The 20937-nt window shown below is 37.3% G+C and overlaps 1 protein-coding gene across 1 annotated transcript in view; it reads right to left on the bottom strand.

Moving 5' to 3' along the window:
* CFAP58 (cilia and flagella associated protein 58) overlaps positions 1-20937 on the bottom strand; it is a gene marked incomplete at both ends in the record, with an annotated part of 56347 nt that overhangs the window by 13143 nt on the left and 22267 nt on the right. Inside the window, 6 exons of the mRNA XM_080348249.1 lie at positions 8120-8224; positions 10178-10289; positions 12285-12508; positions 12863-13003; positions 16479-16625; positions 19259-19420. Coding sequence (XP_080204375.1) covers positions 8120-8224; positions 10178-10289; positions 12285-12508; positions 12863-13003; positions 16479-16625; positions 19259-19420 — 891 coding nt within the window. The remainder of the gene's footprint in view (positions 1-8119; positions 8225-10177; positions 10290-12284; positions 12509-12862; positions 13004-16478; positions 16626-19258; positions 19421-20937) is intronic.

Here is a 20937-nt window from a genome sequence, read left to right as displayed (position 1 = left end):
CAACTCCTGAACTTTTCACTCAAGCTTTATTTTAGCTAACTATCACTGAAGCTAATGGCAATGTTGACTAAGAAAGAACTTTAGGAAGGGGTCATTTCACAAAATACGTTAAGTCTATTGACAGATAGTATCCATGCTCAGGATTTCTCGGTTCAAACCACACGTAATGCATTTGAATAAAATATTTCAGTGATCATTGTTTCTGCTTTTCTGATGCAGATTACAGATAACAGTGATGTTCCTTGGGTGCTTATATGGTGTTCTCCTTTCAACATCCAAATATTGTTAAATCTTTAATGTACTTATGCCAAAGTACTGCTTCCAGCCAGAGCAGTGATGGTCTTCTCATGCTACAAAAGCATCTGGACCCAAAGAGTTGCTACATGAATTGCTAAAATTCACCAAAACTCCTGGAAAATACACAGAAATGAAATTCAATCTCCTAAGCACCCTGGACCACCATGCTGAGTAAGACAATACATCTGTTCCTTGTTTTTCAGGAACACCAGGGTTGAACTACAGCAGCAGGTTAGAAGTGTGGGAGAAAAGACACAACTGCAAGCCACCGTATACTTCAAGCCAACAATCTCTCTCATGCATGCTAAAATTAATGGACTGTGAGTACATGTGTTAGAATGCAGGAAACAAATCTATACTTGACATTCATCTATCAAGGGGTTTATTTGTTTAATTAAATCAATCTTGCATGATGTGGCATCTGATGACCCACTAGAGTTCTCTTTCAAGCTTTACCTCAAGTAAATATATCAATTCTCCTAAAAATATATTTTTAAAAGGATTATGCATTCATGTACATTTGCCAACTATAAACCCTAAGTGATTTTTACTCCACCTGCAACTTCCTTATCTTTGTAAATTGCACCCAAATATTTCTGACTAAAACACTATTAGAACAGTTAAAAATAGTGCAGATCCCCAGAAGTTATTTTGATCTGTTTTCTACTAATCTCTCAAATAAATTTATACCTTGCTTATGTCCAAAACCACTCATCGTGTTGTTTATGAGGGCAATGTAGTTCCACAAAGATTCAGTAAAAACTAAACTCTTCCACTAAGAGAATTCTTCACCAAAAATGTTTTGTTTGATCACTAAGTAATCTGCTTTCTTAGTGCCATAAATATATGCACTATTTTTACTGGAAAATTATTTTCTTATTCTAAAGAGCAGCTGATTATCTGCACCTGACGAAGTTAAAGTGATCAGCACCTTTTCTGTCTGTTTTTTCAAAATCCTGTTTAAACAAACAGACTCTGAACAAAAAACAAACAAACAAACAAAAAAGAGGCTATTTTCCTGGGAAGACTTTATGCTCTTCTATTTGAATTGCAACATATGTAGGAAGAGGGGAAGAATGTAAATGTCAGTGTGCTTTTAAGAGCAGTTTATCATGTTGTAAGTTTCTATAGCATAGAACATCTTCTAATTCTAGACAGACTGAGACTAGAAGAACTAAAATAAACTAATGTACCAAGAAGCGTATTAAAAATATGCAGAAATAGATATCAACTCCTTTCTAGGGAGAAATAGGGAAAGAATTCTTAAGGCTTATACAAAACTTGCAGGTAGATATCTAGAGCCTCAATAGACCTTCACAGGTGGCTCATCTTTCCTGTTTATGAGATGTTGTTACTCATTACATCATCACAGGATTGAATACAAGCCCAGGTAAGTTGCACCAAGAGTTAACACCATGATTTTACAATTTGCTCATATAACCCTACTGGATACACAATCAGACTTAAATATATATATATATATATACATATATAAAATTAATTGGAAAAATAACATCAGTGACAGAACAAAAGGCACTAGAGAAATTCTAGTTGCATGGAGAAATCATCATGCCAGGCACAGAACCACTAAAGGACACTAATCCTTCAACTTAACACCAATATTAAAATACAAAACATTTCCAGTAACAGTTAAATTTAAAAGCCCCAATCAAAGCTTTAGTTCAGCAATGAACATTTCAAGCACAACAAAAGGAAAATAAAAGGATGGTACAAGAAGGAAAGAACCTGAAAAAGTAGTCCTGAAGGATGACTCTGTGCATTAGGTACTGCATTGGAGACTCCAGTCAAATCAGATTCAAGGCACTGGACCAAAATTAATTTCATGGCACTAACTCAGTACACTGTTGTGCATCAAAATATTGCACTGATAATTTAATATTTTTTGTTCATCACTAGTTAGAACTGGCTTACATTCAGGAGTTCATGGGAATACATTATTGTTTTCATTTGAAAAAATAATAGAGATGCTCTTCAGAATCCAATTCTAAATTAAGACAACTGTTAAACTGTGCCTTGACACACCAGTGCCTAATTCTGCACAGCACTGGTGTAGTAAAGCTTTTCTTTAATGATTCATGCCCAGATGAAATCCAAAAGGTAAATGTTGGGCCTGAGTCCTTACCGTATTTCTCATTTCTATATTCCAATATAAATCCCTTTCAATTCAGGCCACCCACTTAAAACCCAAGTCATAAATTCTACCCTTCACTAGACACTGTTTTCTCTCTCTAATCTTCCTTAAGAGACATAACAACACTTAGGTTTTTGTAAGGATAGGAAAGCATTTTTCTGCTTTTTATCCCATGTCAGGAACCATTTGATGGAATGGTCAGAAGTTTTGCCAGTTTAGCTTTCTCAGTCAGTGATGCAATTTCTTTGAGCTGACATGGCTATGCCAGCTACTGGCTCTGCAATTAGACACAATTATACTGGCAAGAAAATCTTCTGCCATTCAAGAGCTGGTATAAGCTAAACCAGAGAAGGAACTTTTTATGCCAGTAGGAATGGTACTTTTAAGCATAGTAAAACCCTAAAGCTCGATATACTCACCCCTTTAATTGCGGGCTGAGAGAACCGCCAGCTTCAGCCACAAGATAGGACATTAATCCAGTGCTTCCAGAGGAAATCAAATCCTCCAGGAAATAGAGATAGAAAAGAGCCAAGTCCTAGTGAAGTGTAAAAAGCCAGAAAGAAAATTTCCCTTTTCATTTTTGGACGAAAAAATCCCTTCAAAAGACTGACTCTATATATAAATGATAAAGGAGAAGTAAAGAAAGGATTGTATTTTGCAGTGGATTTTGCAGTTCACCTGTAAGTTTCAGCGCGCACAAAGCACTCTCCCAAACTACCTCTCTGCTAAAATCTCTCTAAAGGCAAGATGACAGAGAAACAATAATGGGCATGTCAAAAGAGACTCTTACAGATTCTACAGTCATTAGTTTCCTGAAGTGAATTTCAGTTATTTTTATGAAAATAGACAATTCTGCCCAAAAAAAAAAAAAAATCCCCAACTCAGACTATCTACTCTACATGTAACATGTAAGTAAGTTACACTCTCAAATCCAAGTAGAATCTATACTCAGAACACAAAATACATATATTACAAATTTGAGAGGGTAAATCTCAGCCATTTTGAAGATACGCAGGTAATACCTAAAATAAAAGCAAACTAGGCCTTAAAAATACCAAAACAAAGACAGATAGCAAGAGTGTATTCTCTTATTTTCCCTAGAAGGCTGTCCAATGAGAAAATCTCTTACGCAGCATTTGAGCACAGTTTTCAGTACTATGTGCTGTATAACAGAAGCTACATGAGCGCTGTGAGAGCAATGAAGAACATAGCAGAAGCATGCTGCATGAAACTGCAAAGCTAGGGAACGAAACTGTTTTCTGAAGGACCAGGCTCCCATGCACTGGGTTGGAGAAAAGATAGAAGATTGAAAAAATAGTATTTTATGTAATAAATGGGCAGAAAAAAAAATGTATAACAAATACATGGAAGCAAATCCCAAAACTCTTCCATTAGCTGAAAGAAAACTTTGATTTAAGTAGTTGCCAGCCTGCATAAAAACACATAAGAACACACTGTTCTAAAGCAGGTTTCTTTATGAAACTATAGTACCATCTCTGAGAAACAAAGAAGGTTGTGTATATGTTCAGACACCATAGCAACAAGAACCTAAAATTGGATAGAACAGCTCTACTACTAAGTTAGTACAAATGAAATAAAACATCTGCCTATTTTGAATGTTCAGCTAGCTATTGTTACTACTGAATTGCGTCATGTCTCTAATATATTCATTCATGTACCACTATAAGAGTGGAAATGATTTTATTCCCTTTTTATTTGATGTGAGGCATGCAAAAGCTAAGTAACCTGTCCAAGGTCACAGAAAAAGTCCCTTTTGCTTTCTCCTCCTTGTATCTTACAATACCCAAAATGAAACTCTGCTGATTTATACTGGAGACAGCAGCATCCCCTCTGCTCCTCCTACTCCCTGTCAGTGGGACCATCAGTTCCTTGAGGGGATTGAAACTTAGCTCAAAACTTGGCTCAACACAAGGACATGTGGGTGTTATCTGGCTGTAATCTCTGAGTCAGATATATGAGCTAATCATGCCTTTTGCCCTTTCACTCTTTGAAACTATGAGCTCAAGGTCTGAATAGCCTGGAAGCATCACATTCTGACTGCCCAGTCCTGGTCTTTGATTGCTGACAACTTAAAACAGTAATGATTAAAATATATATGAACAGAAGAACAATACTTTCACTACTACATGCAAGGCTTAAATGAGACACATTCATCTTTGCCTCCCTTCACAAATAATCTTGCTTGCACATCTCTCTTTTACATTTATGAACAATCTTCTGAGATGACTGGCAACAGAGGTAAATGACATACAATGTGAATCTTCCCACTTATCCATTCCAAGGCATGCAGCTGAATAAAATTCCACTCAGTCAGACATAAAATCAAATTAGAGTAGCTCAGTCTGAAGAGAAAGAACTACATTTGAAACAAATAAAGCAGTGCATAATTCACTTTTAATGCGATAAGTTCCTGAAACTACACTAATCATAATCCTAAAGAGGTAACACATTGCACTGTGGGTTTACCACATCCCTGTGCAGTTTGCAGTAGAGCAACAAGAGCTTCAGTCATATGAGGGATTTGCCCCATGTGCAAAGTCAGCAAGTACTTTTTTTTGCAGTTGGGATTTGTTCAGCAGAGCACTTCTGTTTATTAATAATTATACCTTATGGCTATACAAGACATTTTGCTTATACCACGTGTTCACAAAGACCTTCACCCATCATTGAAATCCTTTGGTTAACACACAACACATTTTTCCACAGAGCCCCACAGTATTATGGTTTAGAAAAGAATGAGAAATGCTGTATCTTTCAACTGCACAAATCCAGAAGAAAGGTAATGACTCAAACATGGAAGCTGGCTAACCCTGAAGTAACACTTCCTATGTTTGGCAAATATACCATTGGATTTTTATTGACCATAAGTATTCAAGACCTTGGGTTTGCATCTGATTTTTAAGACAGCATTTTTCATCAGCACAGCAGCTCACAATTGTGAGAATGCCTGAGTTAGAGAATAAAGTATGACTGCCTGCTTTCCAGCTACTCTTCAAGTCTCAGGCTGTCCACACTTCTTTGGTGTATGAGGGCTGATGGGTTATAAGCCAAGATTCTGCGGCTACAGAGCACAGATAAATCAGAAACAAGAAGAGAGTTTAGTAAGTTCTATAACATGGGATATCTTTCTATACCTTTATAATAGAGATCAACTCTGAAAAGTCGTTCTAAAAAAGCAACATTCATCATGTTGCATATTCAATACCTCTCAGTAAATGTCTGATACAAAAATGTGCCCTGCTGACAGGTTAAGAAAGATATTTTTGTATAGGATTTTAGAGTCAAGCTGGATTCTTCCTGTACTGTCAACAATCAGCTTCTTCTGTCTGAAATGTAGCGAATCATTCTTTTAACCATATAGCATGGATGGTAGCATGCTTTTACAGCTACAGCGTTTTTAAAGAACTAACAGTTGAGAAACAGTGAAAAATCTAGTAAAAAGGATATGATCAAATACACATCAGGAGCAGGTAAAGTAAGCAGATGCTTTGCTATATGAATCTATACATTGTGATCCTTACTTAGCAAAAAATTCCATTTATATATCTAGCTCATCCTCAAACCTTGTTCCCTGCAAAAAACAGCTTTTATTTAAAAGACATATGAAAACAAACAAAGCAGTCAGAAGACAGAACTACTGTGCATATAATACAAATGGAATTATTTTTTCCTTATACAAACATCACAGCTCTGTATGAGGATGCAGCAAGATGACTACCCTACAACTTGAACTACAGGTTGCTCAAGATTGGTCTCAACCATTTCCAGACATGGGTTATTTCTAAATTCCAAAGGTGTTTTTAATACTCAATATTCAATCCAGATTGGTTTTTGCACTCCATTTTATTACTGCTCTTTGATGTGAGGGAATTTAATTCCATAATATGCACAAACAAATCATAGACACAGACACTTGCAAGCTTCGCCTTCAACAAATATCCAGCAGAAGAAGCCAAGCACTTAACTTGCGAGCCCTACACCAATGACCCATCCAATAAGACATACAGCTCACTTTGAGGAAAGGAGCTGGCAGGTGTCCTCCACCTCTGGTTACCTCTCCTTACCCATGCCCTGCTATGAAGGAGTCCTATTTAAATAATTGTGAAGGACTCAAAAACACTGTGACAAACCAGAAAAGAGCTCAGAAATGTTGATGGTGAAGCCCTGAACAAAGTGTGGAACGTGCTATTTTTGGCCTTTACCATCAGTTTCTCTGAGGGAGACCTTCATTTCAGCATTGGTGCACAGGAAATTGGTGCCTCAATTAAGGACACAAAGGATCTCATTAACAATTCTAGGTTTAATAATTAAATTTTATATAGCCAAACTCTGACTTACATTTAGGAAAATAATAAAAATAAATGTTGAGTTGCCATAGAAGGACTACTGTATGCACAGAAAGATTGTGCCAATGGCTAGCATGGTACCATAGGCTCAAATACCTATTATTTCAAACATTTTATTGGGAAGGCAACTTAATACCTCTATATCTCAGTCCTTCACTTCTAAATAAGGATAATAGCTAAACAGTAGCACTATAAGGGTAAGGCAAGGCATGCAACAAAGACTATGTAAAAATCTAACAGAATTTGGTTTGTGCATGGGTAAAGCACAGTAAATGTAAAGCTATTTTTGCTACATTTCATTTAAACGAACAAACTATTTCACTGACAGCATTTCAGTGCTATGCAACAAAGAGTATGTTTTTCCAAGCAAAGGCATAATACACCATACATTATCTTCAAATGAAATTGCAGATCTTTGTTTTCTACAACACAATAAAGGAAGAGAGACAAACGCAGCCTTGATAACATCTGCTGAGCTTCTTCTCAAGACAGAAAGAGATTCAGGTCACATTCTACTCTCCATTGAGCAATATCCTATGTAGGCATCAAGACTATTAGGGTATTTAAGACCAAGGTGTTAAAATTATACATAGAGCTGGCAAACTGTAGCTACCCCAACAGTTACCAGAGAGGAGGAGATGAATTTCCCAGTTTTACACTTATGCTCGAAGCCCAAAGACAGTAATTTTTAGTGATATCTGATAGGAATGTTTGCACTACAGGAACGTAGTCTCTCCTTGATTCTACAACATAAATCTTATTGGTATCACTGAGGTCGAGGGACATCTGATACAGTTAAAAAAAGGTAAGCTGTCACAAAAATTACTTTTTGGCAAAGTTCAACACAAAGACCTTGAAGTCAAACGTGTCCCAGACAGCAACATATCTGAATCACGCAAACTCTGTAGGATTCCTTCTGCCAAAAGCCAAGGTACGCACAAAAAGAATCAAACAAGGATTTTCCTTCATGTTCTGGTCATAAGAGGCCTGGTTGAAAGGACAAAAAAAGTATTTCCAAAAGTCTAACACTGACTTGAAGAGTAATCTATGACATGAACAAACTAAAGCAAACCTTTAGTTTTATTTTCATTCAGTAACCAGAATGTAAAAATCAACTAGTCAGATGCTATTTGTTCTCTTTCAGTGAGTCAGTGCTGCCATCTAAAGCTATCTAAGGGGCATGCAAAAGAAATTCAAAGTCATCCATCTAAGTAACATTGGGGAAGCACATCTGAGTAGACAGAGAATGCAAGGTAAGTCAAATACGTTAATAAGATACAATAAAATAATGATGCTGCAGTACCTGAAGGAGCAATTCTTTCTCTGTCACTTCCCCTGTCTTGCTGATAAGCTGCTTCTGTAGTCTGTGTATTTTCTGAATCAGCTCATAGGTACTTGGGTCACTGGCCTAGAGAAGAGCAAAGCAGTCTCAAAAACTATTACATCAAGTTTGTGTTTCTTGCTTGCAGATGAAAATCATAATATCTAAGTGTTCAAAAGTGACAAATACCAAACGGGGAGAGGAAGAGTGTTATTTGGGGTTTTTTGTTTGGTTGGGTTTTTTTTTAAATGGCAGGTAGGCAAGCAATCCTGAAACTGTAATCTCTGCCTCCTGAAGATCAGTTGGAGCATGTTCATATTTAATGCCATTACCCTCATAAGTCCTCCTCAAAACAAATAACATAAATAAGAGTCCTTCAGCGCTTAACCCCCAAACCAACAAAGATTGGTAGAACCACATGGCAGGGAAGCAAAAGGAGGTTAGTGTATTGGCTTTAGCAGAAACTGAAACTGCCCGCTGACAAATGACGAGCAGTGCAAGTACTTCCCACTGTTTTAAGAACTTCCAACAGTGCCAGTTGAGTTTTATGGAAAGGAAGGTTTGTCCTCTCTTGTGATGTCTCATAAGGATTAAATGTACACTGCAGTAAAGACTCTAATAAAGTCCTGCTCTCTGTATATTTGAGCTTGTAGGGAACTTGGCATCTCATGGCTCTTAATCTTTTGTCTGATTTTATCTAAATTGACCAATCAATTCAAATGTAACTGGAACATTAATACAGATACTCATGCAGTGCTCACAACACAGCATCATTTCAGCATCACTTCCTGAGAAAACAGACTGAAAAGTAGGTTCAGTCCCCATGACCCATTCAGTCCTTGATTATTTTTTTTTCAGTGCTGCCCAAACACGGTGCCAATTTGCGACAACTGCAGTGATATGAGGATGTTTGTTCATTAGGATTCGAACCAAAACCCCATTAGGATTATTTCATATGGATCTTGCCATCTGCTGGACTTTCTGTGTTCCAAATATGAATCGGTGACCTAGAATGGAAAGATGTCATTTCCCATTATCAGGCTCTTCATATATTCATTTTCCTAACCCTGAATGTTTTGACTGGCCTGATTTTCCTTTATTACAAGGTGCTGCTGGAGATTGTACCTAGATGTCTTTAAGTTGGTTCAGCATCCTGCATTTTACCTTCCTTCCATGAGAAAAGCTAACCACTCACCTAACCATTCAGCTTTAAGCTCGGCTTAGAAATATGAGAAATTAATTGTCATGCTAGTAAGCACAGCCAAAGTATTCAGTTCTGCTGCAGCAGGGACTAGCATGTTACCCCTCATTATTAGAGCAGATAAACAACCCAAGCTGGCATCAGATCAGAGATCCATGCAACAGAGATATCTCAGCTGGCTCTGATTTACTTTGAAAATACCCAGTGATGCCAATTGGTGTTCATATATTTGGTCTGTGCTTGACAGATTTTTTATTTTTCCCCTTCAGTTGGCAGGTTCAAATAGTGTGAAAATTTAGATTTGCTGTTTATATAACAGTCGAACTTGCATTGCCTGAAATAGTAATCTTTGGGAGGCCACCACTGTTTACGTGGAAGACTTTTCCTTTTCTCACAAACGTAATTTACCTTCAGACTTCACATCTGTCCATTCTACAGTCTACCTGTTCTATGACTCTCTAATTCTGGCTTTCTTCCCTTATACATCTCGCTAATTGGTGAGAGTAGGATTGTATTTTTCTCCTGTAATTCTCTTTCTCATCATCCATGTTAAGGAATCGCCCGCTTCTAAATCCACCTTATGCATTCTTATTCCTTTTAGCATTTGACAGGCTCTTTACAAACCCCTCTGCAACTTTTCATTGAGAAAGTGATGCAGAAATAACACTGATTGCATTGTGCAGAGAAACCATTCAGCAGTAAGCATTCCACTAGTACTATGGAAATTTCAGTCTGCCTGCCCTCCACATAATTTGCATAACAGTAAATTAAATAACTCTTTGTACTGTGTCGCTGATTTGATAATACGGGCTTTGGGAACTTGAATGCTGACACATCACCTCTAATTTTCTCCATCTGTGAACATTCAAGGGATTCTCCAGTTCTTCTTCCAATACTTTGCATCGAGTCTGTTCCCTTAACAGTTCCTTCCACATGTGTTGAACCTCCTGTCTTAAAATCAGCATAAAACAAACAAACAAAAAGAAACACATACAAATCACAACACACCAAAACCACATCAATGTGCCCAGAGCACTAATAAACATTAACAAACCATTCTCCCATGCACTACAGCACTGGCAAAGTGACTCTTGTGACTAACAGTCAACATCAGTAGCACTATACAGGTGGACCTCTTCCCTCACTTTAGTAAGAATGGCTCAAAAAAAGGGACTTTTCATCACTTCTTGGGGAATCTACTTCACAGCTACTGGATCTCACTGCTCACATCCTCTCATGTGCATTAAGGCCAGGACAGCTAATTCACCTAGAGTTTTGGAGTCATATCCAGTTACCTCCGTCTTGAATCTGACAGCCTGTGTTTGAAAGAAGGTTTTAAATCTACATAGCTCACACAATCCAGTAAATAAAACATACTCTAGGATCTAAGTACGATGGACACTGTTCTTTCAGAGTACCCAAGTTTGATTTCTTTTACTACCTCTCCTCAAGGAATTTCAGGGGTGATTTGTTGCTGAACTTAAAATGGATTGAGCATTCCCAAGATGCTGTGACAACTACACTCCTATGGTGGGGATGGCAGGGTCAAGGAGCAGGAAAAAAAAAAGCACATTCTGCAATGGTCCAACCCTACCACTTTGGTGGGTGGATCCTGTATGTTCTCAAGGAGAAGGAAGGGTGAGCATCATTTTGTACCTACTTTACCACTGAATCTTTTCCTGCTAAGCTCAGAGTTGCATTTAGCTCAATAGAAAGAAAAAGGCCTTTTCTTTAATTGTGAGGTTGGACAAGGTTATGGAAAAGGAAAAACCCACATCTCCAATTGGCAAATCAAGAAAGCTAATTAGCAGCACAAGTGATAAATGGGGTCTTTCGACAGGCACTTTTCATGATGGTTTTGGACTTCATTAAAGTATGCGATTGCTGCTGCAGTTAGCAAGAATTGACCCACCCATCATGGCATGCATCGCACTACACTTCAATACTGCGTTTCAATGCCGTAACAGACTCACAGTCGAATGCATTTGGGCAGCAAGTTCAAATCCTATTCCTGTCTGCAGTCAGTCGATGAAAACTGCAATTGCTGATGTTTTGTGCCCAGTTCTCTTTTCTGTTACACCAGACCAAACTGGCATAATTCCACTGGAGTCAATGGACCGACCATGGACTGAAGTTAATTTGCTCTGGTGAAAGCCATGGAATTATATTGATACAGTTAAGCTAAAGATCTCACTCAAAACTGTGGTAGTTACATAGAATTAGTATGACGGTTATCTACTAAAAACATAGCTACCTCTTCTTACAAACCAAGACTGATTCTATAGAAAATAACAATCATTTCCCATAGGTAAGGAGGATAACTCAAATACTGCAGGGTTAAAAAGAGAAACATTAAGCCAGAGAAGGAGGAGATAAATCAGGCTGGAGCTGTTAAACTTCTGTTTTAGAGAAACACAACCTTGAATGAAAATTTAACTAAATCTTTCTCAGAGAACAAATCTACATATAAGTCTGCAAGGAAAGAGCTCTGAAAATGTGCAGGAGTTTGTTATAAATATGTCAAATGTTCCCCATTCTCTGTGTATTGCCTAATAAAAAGCAGTTCCACTAATTTGGGCCTTGGGTACCATGAAGTAGCTCACAGAACTATTATATGAACAACTCTTCTGCTTCTGTCTGTCAAGTTTATTCTGTAGGCAGTACCTCAGAGTACAAGGAGAAATATGGAAACTATTTCAATTTTGCCCAAGATGTCTTTTTTCCTCCTTTCCTTCGTCTTGTATTTTAATTTTTTAGTCACTGATAAATTGTGCTGTGAATTTAATCAAGTCTGTGTTTGAGGTCAAACCAAACAATCTAACAATCTCCTCCAAGGCATACTGTTTGTTGATACAAATCTTTACCATGCATAAAGCATACTTTCTGTCTCAAACACAGAATCATGGATGCAGTCACTATGGAAATGTGTTCAATCAGTTTTTCTACCTGAGCTCCTCCACATTAGCTGCAGTCCTGCCAAGTATTCCCTTCTCCCGACGAAGTTTCTTGGTCTCCAGCTTGAGAAGTCGGATGTCTTCCATTCTCTGTCGGTATTGGGTTTCACCCTTGTTTAAGACGGACTGCTGGATTTTTATCTTTTCATAGAGCAGAGCTACTTCATCATTGCGCCGAACAAGCTGGGATCCTAGGATATCTCTCTCGTTGATAACCTAAGCATGCAGGGCAAAGCAATAATCTCAGTTACAGTTTCTGAGTGCAATCCCAAAGGATTGTGACTATATTTGCCTTAGCCAAAAATCATGTGCATTAAGAGGTTTCACTGTTATTAGTGAAAGAAATACGGCAAGGGCCTAATAGTTTCCCCTATAAGGGTTCAGTCACCTGAATAGTATAAATTACATATTCTGTTCACTTCGGTATCCTAACATTTTTGTTTCAATGGCACTATGAAGCTTTAGTCGTACCACATTTATGGCAAATGAGGATCTTGATCTTAAAAGTAGACTGGACAAACGAGGGAACAGAATGCAGTGTGTTTGAAAAGCCAAATCAGAGATTCCTACCCGCTCGAGTTCCTTCTTCTGCTTCAGCCTCTCAGCATCAGCTTCAGCAATGATTTTGAGGAGTTTCCTCTCTTCTGCTTCCTGATTTTCTATAAAGTGTTTGGTTTCCAGAGCTTGTTTTTTCATCTGAAGCAGTTCAGCCTGATGAGGTCAAAGAATATGGGTAAACTGTGCTTAGTAACAACTTCCAATTACATAAACCTGGGATTAAGAGTTAGGATTTTTTAAAATCTCATACATTCTCCTATTTTCCTGAGAGGTACATATTTTGTTAGTTTTTGAGAACAAATCACTAAGACAAGCAAACATGAAGACTCATAAAGAAATGTTGTAAAGAGTATTTTGATATTGTTGTGTTATACGCAACAGAAATTTGGATGGATTTCTATCTATAAGAGTAGTTCAAATTGTAATTCAGAAGCTTTTTTTTTTTTTAATTAAATAGGTCATGTTTGGAAAGCTTTTCAATGGAGTTGTTATGTAATGAAAATCTAGCAGACATAAATTCAAAGGCAAGCTGGGATGTGAGAAAGGATAGCTCACCTTGCTGGAAAGGTCAACAATCTATGCTATGTAATACAAACTAGCATCAACTCCAGACAGTTTAGAAATAATGGAAAAGATGACAACCAGAGATGGAAGAACAAAATTAAAGGGGTATAGCAGTGGTTTTTCGTGGATGAGTAGATGAGGTAGACAGGGAAAAGAAGAGCTGTCCCTAACTGCAGGAGGAGTAAAGTATTGTGCCAGTGACTGCACACCACTAACATAAAGTAACACTGGAATCTGCCCAGTTGTCATGAACTCTATAATTCAAGGCATGCTTGTAGATAAAAATTAATAAAGTCTTATTGGATTATTCGAAATTTCTGTCATTGCTGGGCAATTAGATCCAGATGAAACTTGCTGACTAGAGTCCATTTTCACACATATGAAAACTTTCAAGCCTTGACTCAAAGACCTTGCCACAACTCTAACCCTTGTAATGTATGATGTTGAGGCTGCCTTTTCAGAAAGAGCACCATCCAATGCTAAAAGAATGAAGCTGTGATGAAGGCTGCACCTGCAAAAACATTGATTTAAGACAGGAAGAGTTCCATCATCATAATAAAATTGCTTGTTCCATTCTTATTTTCCTTAATAAAATTCTCATTTTCCCATATGTGCAACACTCATATCTCTCTTACTCAGTGTTGGATGTTCATCAGAATCCATCAGCCGAACAAAAATGTACACCACTTCATATTGAAATGCAATCAACACTGTGAGAAAGCTGTCTACAAATGTAAAACTGCTCATGCGTTTGGCAATGTTGGATAATATTTTTTTAATATATCAAAATTCTATGTTCTCCTTATGTCAGAAGAAATATGAGTTGTAAACAAGAAGTGGTATTAGATGTTGGCAGCAAACATTCATATAAACAAATCTCCTCACTGGAATGCACTAAGTTAAAATAAATCTGAACTGCCTTGTACAGTAAAATACATAAATACTTTAAATCACACAAAGTCCCCACAAGCTAACAGGACTTTCAATGAGATTAAATATGCTAAAAACTACAGTATGATGGTCTGTGTATATTAGTTAAGAGAAAAGGACATTAATAAATACAGTCACTGCAAGCAGAAAAAATGGGCAGGTCTGAAACCACTGTAAATCAGCACAGCTCTTTTGAAGTAGGTTCAGAGAGTTTGTAAGAATTAAAGAACACTCAGCAAGAAAGAGGAATTTATATGGGACCTACGCCAGCATCTCAAACCAAATTCTTGTTTACATTTTGAAATATTAGGGTAAGTGAAGAGGGGTTTTTATTTTTTCTAGAGGAAGATACAAATTTTATAAAGGGTATAACTGGGGCTAGGCACAGAATTCTGAAACAAGTCAGAGGTTCTAAATTTCCAGATTTCTAGAAAATGCTAAAAAAAATACCTGCATGAACATCTATGAAAACGTACGAAAGCACTTGACAGCAGCTCAAACCTGGACGGCCACAGCTCTTGCAGCTTTCAGGTATTTATTTTTTAATATTCAGATGCTTTGTCAAAGCAGTCCGATCCATGAACCTGTATGAAGGTCAACTGAAACCAAAAGATGGCATTGTACTGGCTTTAATGCAGCTTGGATCAGGCCGCCTCAGTTTCATTTACCATGATTACACATTTTTAGGATCTTTATGTCAGCTGAAGGAAGCATAAATCCAATGTCTGTATAATCTCATTCCTATGAATCTCAGTCCGCAATGCTTTAGCGCATTTTTTAAACTGATTTCCCAGGAACAGCTTGCTTCCTTCACAACAGTGCAAACAGGACAAATTGAAGCACACTTGCTACACAAATAATTGGGTTCTTTTGTGCCTGTGTCAATCAGCTCTGTCTTTGAATTCTCCTTTGCTTCAGTATCCAGCAGAGACACTCAGGTAGAAGACCACAATGCCCTGAAGCTACTCAGTAATGTGATGTCAGTGTATGGACATACTTGCTAGTGAAAAATTGAGTGGGTAAACCTTGTAGCAATCATATGTTTGTCAAATGGAAGGTAGACAGTTCTGAGGTGATGAGGCAGAATTGGGAACTAGTTAAGGCAGAAAGCTGCACATAGGCAATGAGATGCTGTTTGACTTCTCCATCACCGATAGAACAACTCCGAGACAGACCAGGTACAAGAACACAAATTCATCACCTTTTCACAAAGCTCTATTGACATCTTGTCATAACTGTAATGTGCTGAGAGGGGCTGGAAACTCAAGGAGTCATTGCAGCATAGCAATAAACTGACAAAAGAAAACATTGCGGAAAGTGGCAGAGGACTTTTGCTTTTTGGGGGGTGCTGTTTGTTTCCTGGTTTGGGGGAGTCTTGGGGTTTTGGTTTTGTTTTGTTTTTTCTAGTGCTTAGTGAAGAGAAACAATAAGCTGCTGTGGACACTAACACCTTAAATCTTTTGAGAGTGCAGCAAATCGAATTGAGATATCACCACAAATCTAATAACTTCTCTAAGGACAGGCTGCAGTGAATGCTGAGAGGAAGAATCAGAGCTTCAAGCTCAGATTTCCTTTTATTTAAAACAGATTCCTGTTGCTTTATAGCCCAATATTAAAATAACTTTCTGTATAGAGGGATCAACTAAAAGTCACTGCCTAACTCCCTAGAGAGTAATGCTCCCTAGTCACACAAGGATACAAGATTGAGAAGTGTAATAGAATGGGGTTTGCACTTAAAAATAAGAGAGAGAAGGAAGTTTTTAAAAATAAAAACTTGAATTATAAGGGTCTATATTAAAAGGTTTGCTAGAATCAGGTTATCCCCAAAATCCACATTTCTGCAAGCAAAAATTGAACTTTTTAGTAAAACCATTTGGTCACCAAGAGATTTAAAAGTTCCAACAGATGATCCAGGACCTTTCTGATTATAATTATAGGTAGAGATTAAATTTGTCAGATACACAGAATATTTGTGTAACTAACACCTCTAAAGGGTACTGAGAAATTGTGCTTCAATTACAGAATAGTTTAGGAAAATCCAGCAAAACAAGTAGCACAGCCCAGGAACATGATGCAGTCTGTGAAATCATGGAAACCATCCTTTGTAGGAAGGTGTATGTGTAAAGGTTCTTACTTTCAATGATTCCTTCTCCTTCTCTGTTCGCTGATATTCTAGATGTGCTTTCACAAGGGCTTCATCTTTTTCTCTGATCTCCTCTTTCAGCTGATCCACCTGATGTGTCACACTTTTCAATCTCTTCTTCGTTTCTGCTATCTCATCCTAATAGAACAGGAAGTATGATCACAAAGAGGGATCAAAAAAAGGAAGCTTGTCCTTGGGAGTTCAGGCTTTTGATGTTGGAAAATGTGACCCCAGTGCTTGAGACATCTCTTGCACATATCACAAGACATTACTTTTTAATCCAACACAACAAAACAGTTTCATTAAATTACAATTTTTTTTTGTTTATGCCAGTATGACAATGTAGTACAAAAGCCTTTAAAAGGCACATCAACAAAAATAATTGTCATAAATTACTTAATTTAAAGCGCTGAACACAGGGTCAGAACTAGCAGTGAATCCAAATTAAAAAGATTCTGATCCTACTCATCTGTTTTCATGCTTCTAGTAATGTGTTTTTTCAAAAAGCTTTATGCAGTTTGGCACAAATGTTTGGAGAGAAGCTGATTTTGTGCAAATGAACACACCCATGAGTAAGATACTTGTATGCCTGCTAGGGTGTATAGGAAATGCTTCTAACCATTTTGCCAATGTGCTATCCTGCACATAGGTACAAGGGGGAAAGGAGAAGTCCCTGGTATGGGAATATTTAGCGTGTATTTTAAGCTGAAAACACAGAGCAAAAAGCCTGGTAGCAATGCAGAGAGATCAGGTCACTAGGACTCACTCTTCCTCACAGCATAGAGGTCCTGCCTATACAAAATTAAGAAAATGTTTCAACTCATTGAAGTGACGGCACATGTTGTGTCATGAAATGGAGGCTAATAAATTCAGTGCTTAGACAGACATGGTCTTTTGGGTCTAATGAAAATAGCTTTAGAAGCTGTTACACCTCTGCCAGAGGCTGCCACCTCACAGAGAAGACATCATAACCTTCTGTTTTAGTGCAAAACCAGGATAGCTTAGAGCTCTCTTAGTAATGTCCGTGTGGATTTACTTGACAAAGGAGTGATATTTTCTTGCATGGAATGCTTAACATAGTTAAGCAAGATCTTGAGTCACAGCAGTCTTCATAAACAGTACTGAGAAAGTACAGATTAGTAGCCCGACAGGCCTCAAAAAAAAAAAATCATCTCTGCATTCTACAGTTATTCAGCCCATGTCAGCAAATTAAATGAACCAGAAATAAATGTAGCAATATGCCATAGGGCCTACCTGTTTGCATGTTCAGTCACTCCTGTGAATGCAGAAGTCATATTAAAAGCTGTCTTTGCTAAATAGCATATAAATCTCTTCAACATTGTAAAATATGAGAGAGATTTAAAAACTGCTGCCCAGACATACGCCAAAATACATTTCTAATTCTGTATTTAATTAAGAACAGTAAGAATACACAATTTTTGTCAACAGGTCTCCTGATCAACTTGTTGAAACAAATGAGATCCTAACACCAAAAGAAACCCTAAGGATGAATGTATCAGATATTTCTACCATATTAACAGACAGACAACATGTCTTTTCTAAGAGAATTCACTGAGCTGAAAAATATGGTATCCTGGAGACCACTAGCAAGGTGGGCAACAGTGGATCTTTCCACATTAAGCAATCCAATAATATATCTAGCTTTATCTAAACAAGCTTATGCAAATTTGCTTTACTTCCTAAAAGGAAAAATAATTTACCGTAATTTTTATCACAGCCTTCTGTTATTATTATTTTTTTCCTTCACAGCTGGCTGACCTGCTACTGAACTATGAATGGCTATTTTTTCACTACTACATATAATATTGCCTTGGCCAAAAGATATTTTGGGGTCAGCTGTCTTCTCACATGGGACTTGCTAAAAGAGTTTTATGGTAAGCCAAGTAAGCTATTAGAGTCTAAATACCAGCCTCTAACAACTGGAACCATTAACAGCTTTGTGTACACCAACATACAACATTCAAAACTTGAAAAGGCTGATGAGTTCATTGCTTCATTTTGTAACTTGGCACATAGCTGCCAGTTCTTTATAAGTAAGCAAATTTATATTTCATAATAAGAAAAAAAATCATCAGTGTTGCAATTTTTCAGCTCGATTTCTGCTGAGAGACTGTTTGGGAGCAGTGAGAATCCCAGCACCATGTCTACTGATGAGAAGCAGACAGAGGTCAAGTAAAGCATCCCATATAAAGGTCAAAATAGTTCATTCCTAATCAAACTCAGCACACAGTTGGATGGAATCACAGAATGATTTGGGTTGGAATGGACCTTAAAGGTCACCTAGTTCCAACCCCCTGCCATGGGCAGGGACACCTTCCACTAGAGCGGTTGCTCAAAGCCTCATCCAACCTGGCCTTGAACACTGCCAGGGACTGGGTGCCTACAGCTTCTCTGGGCAGCGTGTTCCAGTGCCTCAGCACCCTCACAGAGTGGAGCCAGGATAGAAAGAAAAACAGTTCTTCTCTGATAGGGTTTTATGATTCTGTAGCTCCAGAAACCATGATTTTATGTGTGGTTTGAAGTAGGGATATTGTAACAGGATGACTGTGAATTCCTATTTCCAGTCCAAATACAAACTCTCCAGGTAAATTTTCATGGACCTAAAACATTAATTTCTCTAAAACACACAGGAATGAACAAACTGCTTCTGCCATTTAGCCACTGAGCTTTTAACAAATTAAAATTGGACCAGAAAAAAAAAAACAAAAAGAGCAGAGAGGGAAACACAAGGAAAAAATGTATCCTTCTACCTTAGCTTCCACCAGATGTTTACTGTATAGGTTCCTCTCTGTTCTCACAGCTTCACAGCTGTTTTGTTGCTGTTTTAATTTAATTGCAGACTCTTCTATTTTCTTCTCATAGTCACAGATCTGCATTTCCCGTATTTCAATATCTTTCAGGTTCTGGAGGACCTGGAGCAGAAAGAAGGAAGTGAACATGATTAAGTCATCATTACAAGGTTATAAGAATGAGGCAGAGTTTGTGTTTTTCTTCTATGATAACATGTTCATATCCCTGTGAACTGAAGTTTTAGCTACATCTAAAAATCACTTCAGTTCAAGTACAAGTTTAACTTTTCTGGATTGCTTATGTGAGATAACATCTTAATTTAATCTGATATCTATGTTTTGTTCAACAGTAAAATTTATATATGTGCACATATTTAATTTAGAAACAAGCTACTGCACATATTGCCATTGAGCAGATTCAATAAAACCAACATAAACAGCTTTCATCAAGAATAGCCTTAGGTTATTTATAGAGCAAAGCTAGACTCTGTACGCTGGTTTGGATGTCAGCTGTATGATAAGATAAATAAAACCACAATTTTCCAAGAAACCCTGCATGTACTCTTATATTCTAACAATCCAACTTTTTTTAATGAACACATGTTCACAAACTGTTGATATATAATGACAATAAGAAAATCAGTTAATGTAACATATACTTGATCTAAATAAACATATAATCAACCTTAGTTGTTTCTATGAAGGATTAGAAACAATGATTTGAAGATTACCTAAAAAGAATGGAGCATTGTGGACAGTGGAAAGAACAGGATCACATGGAGTATCAATAAATGAAAATACAAAATTTTATAGATATCTTTATTACACAGTCACCACTACAACAATACATAAGAAAGGAGTAAAAATATAAATAGTTGCTAATCATTATGATGGGCTTCCTAATTTTTTTTTTAAACATAGGAACCTTCTATTATACAAAGTTGAAAACCGAGGTGCACAAGCAAGCAGTATTCAAATGGAATCCAAAATTACAATTAAAAAAAAGATTAAAAGAACTAAAAAGAAAATTAAGTGTACACATCAGGAACATTATTTTTCAGGTTCACTGCACAGGAGAAAAAACAATGCCACCCTTAAAGCTGGGAAAAAGATCAAGCATTAAAGAAAAAGCTGAGGAAGCACATGGACAAAATCCAGGAGAGAAGTCCATTTACAACTGCATTTCATACTCGGTTTTCTTGACTCTGTTTTTGAAGGTAGCAGCTTGAGCTAAGATTTATGTTCATTTGTCAAAGCAGAAGAACAAAAAAAATTTTAAAAGTTTACCTCAAATAGTCAATGACTGCAATGTTTGCAGTGAACAAAGTTGTCTCTTGTTTAGCAATAAAGCCTTGTGAGGTCTAAGTATAGGACAGGAGCTTAATTAATTGACCATTCTATCAGGTACCTCCAACCAGCTTTGAAGATAGTGGATAGCTAAATATAGAAAATTTTATTACAGCAGCAGGAATACAATTCCAGCACATTTGTAGCTGACTGCGGAAGATCCCAGGAACTGCTTACAGTGCAATACAAAAACACAGTCTCAGTTTATAACATACTCCCACCTTTTCCTTTTCTGTTAAAACAACCTGCCAATAGTAATAGCATGGAGAAGAAATCAATAAGGCATCTTTTGA

The sequence above is a fragment of the Nesoenas mayeri genome, assembly GCF_963082525.1.
Source record: "Nesoenas mayeri genome assembly, chromosome: 7".
Taxonomy (NCBI): Eukaryota; Metazoa; Chordata; class Aves; order Columbiformes; family Columbidae; genus Nesoenas; species Nesoenas mayeri.
Note: the sequence above shows the minus strand (reverse complement) of the source record. Positions and strands in the feature narration are given on the sequence as shown.